Source organism: Telmatherina bonti (assembly GCF_933228915.1).
Source record: "Telmatherina bonti genome assembly, chromosome: 6".
NCBI classification, from domain to species: domain Eukaryota; kingdom Metazoa; phylum Chordata; class Actinopteri; order Atheriniformes; family Telmatherinidae; genus Telmatherina; species Telmatherina bonti.
The window spans coordinates 21,757,524-21,767,016 of NC_136624.1; the positions used below are offsets into that span (position 1 = coordinate 21,757,524).

The following is a 9,493-nucleotide window of genomic DNA, read 5'->3' on the forward strand; positions in this document are numbered from 1 at the left end:
CACACAACTGAACTAACTGAGTTTTATTGAGGCTGAAATTCACCTTAAATATTTATCAGTCAGTTTCTACAGATAGTTAGCTAACATTAGCTCGATAGCATGCTACCTGGCTAGTCTGCTACAGGTTAATTAAAATTTTTTTTTGTTTATTTTTCAAGAAAAATCTAAGGCAATTGATATTCAAATGAAATCAGGTAATTGGAAACCTTCATAAATCAAATATATAAATAACTCACGTAAAACAGAATAAAATACGGAAAGAAACTATAAAGCTGTGAAGTGTCAAGCCCCGTTAAAAACCATTCAGAAATTGAGAAGATAATTACACGTTTTCCATTGCTGCTTTATAAATTATTAATATACCATTGTTAGTTTAAAAAAACAAACAAACAAACAAACAGTTCATCAGCAATGGTTAAAATGATCTGGAAAATTTTCTTTTGATTTCATTTTCTCTAAGTATGATTTTGTAGATTGGACAATTAATCTCTTACTCAAAGCATTATACAAGCCAATTGTAGAAGTAAGCATAAAGTAATTGTACATAGAACTTTGTACTGAATGCCAAGTTATTATTTCCTTATTTTGGCAGGCATAATTGTTGATTTAGCTTAAAACTTTGACAGCCTGACTCAAATTATGGCTCATTTGCAGACTTGCAATGAACTTGAGAAGCACTTTAATCAGTCTGAATCAGGTGTACTACAAACAGTGAGAAATTGCAGGCAGGGGTCCCTGAAGACCAGGATTGACAAATAGTTCTGCTCAGATTGACAAATAGTTTAACTCTTATCATGCACAGTGTTGACGAAACAATTTTGCAATACATATTTAGAAGCTCCTTTGAAATGTAATATCTACTCAAAAAAGGTAATGCCTGCAGTGTTACTGGATTGCTATCAAATAATACATTAAAGCAGGAGTATCCAAAATGTGTCTTCAAGGGAAGCTGTCCTGAAGATTTCTGATGTATCCCGGCTCCAATACACCTGACTTTTTATGAATGGATCCAACAACCTACAATGTTATGCACAATGACTGATTAATTTGAGTCAGGTGTGTTGTAGCAGGGATACATGGAAAACTAGCAGGGTTGTGGCTCTCAAGGTTTGGAGCTGGACATTCCTGCATTAAAGGCTAATGAAAAATGAAGAAAAATGTGTAGAAGTTAATGGCTTCTTTCTTAACTGTGTAGGGGAATAAGTATAAAGCAGAATCAAGGAAACGCTTGAACTGTACCTCATTGTTCATGTCCAAACAATCCGTGATAGCTTCACATTTGATTCAGTGTTGTAAAATTAAAAGGAAAATCGCCTGGTAAATAATAACATACGGCCGAAATGGCAAAAAGGGATAAATAATTTGGAGAAAATAGATTTTTGTGCGTTATAAAGACAACCTATTGTACATTTACTTTCGTTTGCTTTTTGTTAATAGCAGACCCCACCGCACCAGCAGGGGGCGACACTAAAAGGCAGATCCGCTCCGAGGGCTAACGCTGTCCTGATCAGCAACAGTCGTTCCTTCCGGCTCCGGTCCCCAATCTTGTGGAAAGGTAAAGTTAAACCCGGCGTAAAAATCCACCTATATCTTTAACATCTTTCGTTCTATAATAAAGTAATCTTTTCCATTTTATTCCAATTAAAGTATTGCAAAAGCAGGTCGACTTATTTTAGATTTAATTCCCTTATGACGATAAATATATTTAGAATTGTGGAAGAAATACCGGCTCTGATGTTCAGCAACGGCTGCCATTTTTGCCTAAACGCGGCCTGCCTCCTTGTTAAAAGTTAATAATACTGTCTGATTATTAATGTGAATTTTGAGGTATATTACTGGTGAACTAATTTCTTTTGGCGTTAGGTGGATGTTTCGTTGTGGCTGTGCCTTCTTTAGGCTTAAATGGATTAGCAAGCTAGCGCATTAGCATGCTACTGAAAGCTAACGTAAGCTGTCGACCTGTAGAAACTAATGTTTGGTATTTCTCATGCAGATGCTGATGCCCAAGAAAAACCGCATTGCTATCTACGAGCTCCTCTTTAAAGAGGGGGTCATGGTGGCCAAGAAAGATGTCCACCTGGCCAAGCATCCAGAGCTTGCTGACAAGAATGTGCCCAACCTTCATGTGATGAAAGCGATGCAGGTGAGAAAGTTGTACATCTGTAATTGGCACTGCTACTAACCATGTACAGATCCAGGTTGGATTCATATCAATAACGTCACCAGTGTGAAAGGGAACTATTTCATTAGCGCACATTTATATATATATAGGGCCTTTGTACCCATCGTTTCTACAGTACCTATATTAACTGTAAAATTTATTTATTTTTTTGCATTTTCTAACGCACATTTGAGCTACCACTTACATTTATAATATAGACTGACTAAACTTGACATTAAATTGCTGTAATTACATTGGTATTATCAGGTTTAGTGTCACTGATAAAAGTTTTTGATGGTTGTGGTCCTTGAAGTTATTTCAGCATCACATTTGTAAATGCTATCAAGATAATGTAATCAGATTTATAAAAATAATTTTTTATGGTAAAATTTTCCTTTGAATAAAAGTGATTCACATTGGAGATCTTCATTTAAATGTGTGTTATATAGATGGATAGATACACAGCTTTAGACTACAGGTACAGGCTTTAGAAAGAAGTAAGAAACTTGTATGTGGTTATTTTGTGTTGTCAGAAGGTGCAACTGCTTGAATGTTGTGTACAATTTTGTTCCATTTGTTTTGGTCTGCTTTGCATGTTACCTATAACCTTAATTATACAACCTTGAAGACAAGCAAAAGACGTGTGTGTAACATCTTTTGGCTCATATTTTCATTTTACAAGTTTTAGTCCTGTGAACACTTAATTTATCCAATTGAGAAGTGTTCCTCACTATGCAGCTCACTGACACTCAACTTGCGGCTTGTGAAGCAGCCACTGGCTTTCTGAAAATGTTATCTAAACAAGTCACAATGATCCTCAACGATGCAGTTCTCTCCACAAATAAGAGCTGCAGGCTGCTTGCAGAAACTTTGCTGTCATAACAGGGTCAGTTAGGGCTGTTTTGGCTAATTTTTGGCTAATTTCCAGTTTTGGCTCATTTCAGCTGCACTGAACTCCACCAAAGAGCTGCTCTATCGGTAGGTCCGTATATATATTGAAAAAGAAACACCCACATTCCGGAGACATTGTATTTTCAACATATATTGTTGCATAAGAATGCCATTACTCCGTGCAAAATTTAGGATTACGATTCCTTGCTGAAAAGCTGAATGTTACTGATTTGGCAACGTAGCAGGATACGTAGCGTGGCAACGCTTTTTCGGAGGGTGGCGGCTCTCCTCTTTGTATATTGAGAGGATCACTGCAATTAAACATATTCCTTTTTTTAAAAAAAAACAACAACTTTGTAATAGTAAGGATATTGCATGAAAAGCATGATATTGGCGCATAGCCTCACAAACATCCTGTGATAAAGGTCACTTACCGCGTTGTCATGTTAGAGAGGGACATTAGCTTCAGCTGAATGACTGCGGCATGTTTTTAGAATACTCCCGTAAACATTCTTTTTTGTGTGTAGCACCTCTATTTTCTCATATCCATGGTCCAATGTTGAGCATAAGCATGTATGCAAAGTTGAACCATAAATATTTTATATGTTAAACCTCTTCTTTACCACCAGTTGATGATAAAGTGTACTACTGGATTGCCAGAGACCTGGTAGAAGCAGCTAAAGGAGTTTCAATGGTTTTCTTTTTCTCCTCATATGATGGGGAAGACTTAGGCTTTGGAGATACTCAGAAGTATGTCTCAAGTCCTATTCTGACTGGATTAGTTTTACCATCAAATCAAAGATACTTTATTTATCCCCGAGGGGAAATTCAGAACATGCATTTGTACCTTCTGACAACACAAAATAACCACATACAAGTTGAGACTACTTGTAATTTTTAATTACGGAGATTGTCTGTTATGTTAATCCTGTGTGAATCGCCAATGTTGCTAATTTGTGAAGTAATCATTCCCCCACAAATGACCTACTATAGTTCACGCAGTTCCAATGTCCTGTGAAAATCAAATCCAATGGTCATGCCGCCGTGTATGCAGACCACACATTTCTTTGATTTGGCCAAAAATGAGCTTGATCTTATAAGTGGTTTGGTGATTTGTTTTCTGGATACATTTTATTTACATTTTGGTGAAAAATGAAGGCCAGGTTGGAGTGGTTTAACAGCTTTTTGGGTCCTTATTGGTAAGAGCTTATTGGCCCACAGCAAAAAGAAGGCAAAAGGAGAGATGTATGGTACAGCTGGACTTCCTTCATTGCGAAGTGCAGAAGCAGTATGTTGTTGTTTGTAGTGTATTGTGCAAGGGTTCCTCTCCGGATGTTAGACAGTACGCAGAGCGATAACATTATATCTGGGAGATGTCTGTTAATTTTGGTTAATTCTTAGACTTTGATGTAAATGGGCCACAGAAAAAAAAAAGATGTAGGGGGTAATAAATGTATTACATGTGGTCCTTAGGTAAAACTATTCCCATCAAATAGGGCTTCAGTTCAGCAGATTTGTTGTAACTGCAGCATTTGTTCCTTTCTTCCAGTCCCTGAAGTCCTGTGGGTATGTCAAGGAGCAATTTGCCTGGCGTCATTTTTACTGGTACCTCACCAATGAGGGTATCCAGTACCTGAGAGACTTCCTCCACCTTCCTCCTGAGATTGTGCCCGCTACCCTTCGCCGCCAGACCCGTCCTGAAACCGCAAGGCCTCGGCCCAAGGGTGAGATACCATTACACAACTTAAATGCCCCCAAAAAATTGCAAGTCAACTTGCCTGCCAGCCAAATTAATATTTGTTTGCTTTTAAGTTTTATTGTTTTGATGTGATGATTTGAAGGAAACTTGAAATTTTAATGTCTTTACTTTTAATAATGTATTGATCTGAATAAATGAAGTATTAAAACCAGGTCATGAATGTTTCAACTTGGAAGCAAGAATAATCCAACTATACACGTAAATAACAGTCCTGTTCTTCCATTTTTAAAAGCTGTAAAGTCATGTTACTGATCATCCATCTACATTGTCTCCTTTTACATTGCAATTGTATCTTTTTTTTTTTAAACTGTTGCCATTTTCTACAAAGTACCACTGCTTTGTAAGGTAGTCTGGTTCGAGGAGTTAATAAACAAACCCTGAAGCTCTGGAAGCTGTCACAAAAGCCAAGTGCTCAATATGAAAATAAAACCAAGTGCGTTTAGGTAGCATCTGATTAAATGTAGTAACTCAAATATGTGCAATTTATTTTAATCACAGAGATGAGGTGGGATTTGAAAAAAATGCACGAACCTGATTTTTTTTTTTCTTCCAAATCCTTGTTTCTGCAGGAATGGAGGGAGAGAGACCTGCCCGCCTTAACCGTGGGGAAGCTGACAGAGATGCTTACAGGCGATCTGCTGCACCCCGTAAGTATAGCAGTCATAGTGCTAGTTGCTGTATAAACAGTTGTATGGATGTGTGGGCCTGTGGTCTTCTGCTGTTGAGTTAAGCTACATTAAGGCATTGAAGGGGGCAAGAAGAAATGTTGATTTATGCTATTTGGATGTGGTATAAGATGTAAAAGCAAATTAATCAACAGGCCAGCAGAGCAGTATTTTTATATTTAGCCTGACAAATATCTGGTTATTTTAGTTATGTTGTCAGGTAGGCTTATGCTAAAATGAAGTGTCTGATAACATAAGAACTGATTTAACCTCAGAAATGATAGACGGTATGAATCTTATTAGATTAAACGTCATTTGACTTGCTAATTTATTACTTTTCCTACAGCTGGTGCTGATAAGAAAGCAGAAGCTGGTGCTGGAGCTGCCACAGAGTTTCAGTTTGTAAGTACTTTATTGTACGTTTGCAGCTCAGTTTGCATGGTAAAACCAGATTGTTGTGTGAAGCTTTTGACTGTTTTGACAAAATGTCTTTCTGTTACAGAGGGGTGGCTTTGGACGCGGCAGAGGACAGCAGCCTCAGTAAATTTAATTATCTGTTTCTGTACAATAAAAACAAACAAAACACAGCTCATGGCCAGGTTTTGGTTCTTCTTTTGTTCTTAAGCACCAGTTGATGACAGCATTGTGTAAAATACCACTAGAAGCAAATCGCTGATTACTAAGATTATACATAAAAGTATTTGTTACATGACATGTTGAAGGAAAGCGACTAAAACTACCAATTTTCTACGAGATTGAAAGAACCTCAAGTAGGCATGTAGAAATGACTTCAGCTATTAAAATAAATGGATGAGCTGTTAATCACTCCATTCAATTGATTTGATTTTCCAACTTGAAAACCTGGGCTGTATTTTCTTAAGTGCCATTTTAGTCCCAAGTGCTGATAATTTGTGGATTTATTTTTTCTACTCAAATTTAAGAATAAAAGCTATTTATCAGCTTTTTCAAGCTTAAGAATTAGTCATGCGACAGATATTCAAGTGCCCTCCATAAGTGTCATCAGTGGTCAGGAGTTGCTTGTAGAGGATGGCACCAAGACCAGAGATGTGCACGGACATTCTGGGAGCGGAAGGACATTTTGGCTTTGACAATGAGCGGCTGATCAAACGGGCAGAGCAGGTATAATCTGTTAAAAGAATCAGTAAGGGACATCATCTTACCATTCATCAGGCAAAGTTGTACAATAATTTAAAGTTTATTTAGGAAACATTTTATTTCCAATGCATTTTGTATCATTTTGATCATCAAAAATTTTTATAACTTATAATGATCCACCGAGAGTCTGCCAGATTCTTTACATTCATAGATAAGTGGTTCCATTCAGCAATTGGTCAGTTTGGTGGACTTGGAGGTGAGGACATCACTATTGAGAAATTTAGTCTTACGCTTTGCTAAAAGTGAGACATTGAGTAACTTGTGTGGAGGTTTTTCACTTTTTTTTTTTTTTTTAACTCTCTTTGGGCTAATTCTATACAAATGCAACCACTGAACTAAAAGTGCATTTCAGTCATTTTATAAGAATTTGTATTTTCCATTTATATTGATAAGTTTCTGTGCATTTTCCCCTTGGTCACCCATGCAGCCCAGGCTTTATACACCTTAGGCTGTCAATGGACAGAATAAATGGGAAAAGTGGGTCCTGACTGATAATATAAATTTATCAACATTCAGCAGAAAATGTTGTCATTTAGTATTCCAGACTTTGACTTAATGTGGAAGTTTATGACGCCACAAGAAAAAAGGTATTCACTCAAAACTCATTGATATCATAAAACAATCTAAACAGGATTGCATTTTGTTGTTACTGGTGGGAAGGTCATGTCTTTAAAAAGTAACATTTTGCTCTCAAAACTTCTTGTTCATCTTTCAATTAATCATGTACAAGTCTAATAGTCATTGATGTAGCGTATGAGGCTGATAAGAAAATGAGAGCAACAGCACGAATCATTAATCTGATGAGAAAAATCAGACACTAGCCAAAATGTGAAATACTGGTGTTTATTTGTTGGCACATTTATATTACAATCTTCAGTCTTCTCACACTGGTTTTATTCCACAGTCCCAAATGATGACAGGAAAACAATATTCCAGTGACACATAAACCGTGGGGAACACATTTAAAACAAGGATGTGACTTCAAAGCTGAGCTCAGCAGCTGGAAGTGCACCTGTAATCAGTTTGTGTATTAATTGCAAGTATCTCAGTGGGTGATGTCAATAAATCCTTTTGCAGTAAATCCGCTGATAAATGAGACTAAATTATCAGCTGCTTGGTGACATACTTTTAATACTATTATTTTGGCCACAAGATGGGGCCGGTTAACTGACATGGCAAACATGATTAGGCCATCACCTTTGGTACATGAAACAATTTTTATCTGCAGCTCGAGGTGGTTAAAGAACATCCTCCGTTTTACCACATTGAAACAGGTTGTGTCACACTAAAGAGCCGATTCTTGTGGCAGAAAATGTCCAGCAGAAAGGGGTACATCAGTTTGTTCCATCTTTATGCCACTTAAAACCCAATGTGAATTTTATTTGGGAGCATTTCCTTCAGTTCCCTCCAGCACCTTGTCATAATTGCCATTAATAACAGGAACTGCCTGAATTTTAGTAAGACGGGTTAAAAAAACAAAACAAAAAAAAAACAAAAACAAAGACATCCAGTAAACCTTATTGACCAAAGTGCTTCCTCTGGCAAAAAGGGTGTTGTGTTAGACACATACAAGACATTAGCTTGCCAATAACAACTGATTAAAGAACAAAGAAGTATGGTTGAAGAACAAGTGGTCAATAATTACAAAATTATGGACCAACATGTGGAAATCCTCCTCACATTCATTTTGACAGTACCAGTCACCCACTACAAACCTGACAGATCCTTGCCAATTTCCTCTGGGCTAAGTTAATCTTTTGGGGGGGGGTCAGTCAGATACAGGCTTATCCTACAGCTAATTGCACATTTACATGGAGACTAAAATGTCTAATCAACAAATGTGGTGCCAGGTTGGGCATCATAAAGCAAGACTTTGGCCGCCACACCTTTCAAAAACACAGCAGTAATATCAGTTCAAAGTCCCATGAAGGAAGAGACTTTCATACCCTTCCACCCATACTGGCATTGAGAAAACCTCTGAATGGGCACCAGTCAACACTGGCAGTCCACCTGAAGACACTGGCAGTCCACCTGAAGCTGCATCTACTGATACAACAAGACTTCTCTGCTGACTGAAAAGAAGAAGAAGAAAAAAAAAAAAAGCAGTCCTGGTTGTTTCTTAGACACTTTGTTCCTCTTGCTTTCAGATCTCATTGACATTTCCTGTGAGGGGTTTCTCATCAACATGAATCATCCTTCTGTAGTTTTCTGTACATATTCAGTTAAATGTGCTCAAGTGTAAAATTAAACTTTTTTTTTTTTAAACTAAGATTAAAGCTAGTTTATTTGTGTGCCTAAATATCCCAATTTTTTTTAAGCAGACACTAAATTAAGGTCATGTGGTACTTTGAGTGAAATATATGGGCATAAAGGGAAATTATTAAACAAAAACTGATTACTTTTACATTGAAAGTGACCAGAATTAATGTACAGAAGGAGTTTGTTGGAGATAAGTCCATTGACATCCATCACCAGACAATGCAGTTTCTCTGCTTTATGGCTCTGGTCATGTGTACCAGTTACTGTAGCCATCTAGCAAGCACAAAGGCAAAGATTTGACTTTAAAAGGGACAAAATGGCAGTTTTGTAGCTGCAACTTCTTTTGTCATAAAAACAAAAGAAGTTATTAGACTTTTCAATATGAACAGAAAACACAGTTTTATTTACAGGCATTTGGCCCCACAGGGCCAATGAGTAAAACCCTCAACAGGAAAATAAATGACTAGCTGCTGAAAAGTTATTAGACTTGCTTATTTTCTGAAGTACTGGATTGGAAACTGACTGCAGTTGCACTTTAGTTTGTCAAAAGATGAAAATGAGGAATTCCTTACTATTACAAAT

General features: G+C 37.1%; 1 protein-coding gene across 1 annotated transcript; it reads left to right on the forward strand.

Moving 5' to 3' along the window:
- Positions 1-1,515: 1,515 nt before the first annotated feature.
- On the forward strand, positions 1,516-6,063 carry rps10 (ribosomal protein S10). The gene is made up of 6 exons (XM_079242285.1): positions 1,516-1,555; positions 1,994-2,143; positions 4,602-4,776; positions 5,381-5,458; positions 5,823-5,878; positions 5,979-6,063. The coding sequence occupies exons 2-6, from the start codon at positions 1,994-1,996 to the stop codon at positions 6,018-6,020; spliced, it is 501 nt and encodes a 166-aa protein (XP_079098411.1). The 5' UTR covers positions 1,516-1,555; the 3' UTR covers positions 6,021-6,063.
- Positions 6,064-9,493: the final 3,430 nt, after the last annotated feature.

Excerpts from the sequence above, each read along its gene's own strand:
- rps10 (XM_079242285.1), top strand. The coding sequence starts at position 1,994 with ATGCTGATGCCCAAGAAAAACCGCATTGCTATCTACGAGCTCCTCTTT. Across the intron at positions 2,144-4,601 it reads ATGTGATGAAAGCGATGCAG|TCCCTGAAGTCCTGTGGGTA; the intron begins GTGAGAAAGTTG and ends CCTTTCTTCCAG. Across the intron at positions 5,459-5,822 it reads CAGGCGATCTGCTGCACCCC|CTGGTGCTGATAAGAAAGCA; the intron begins GTAAGTATAGCA and ends CTTTTCCTACAG.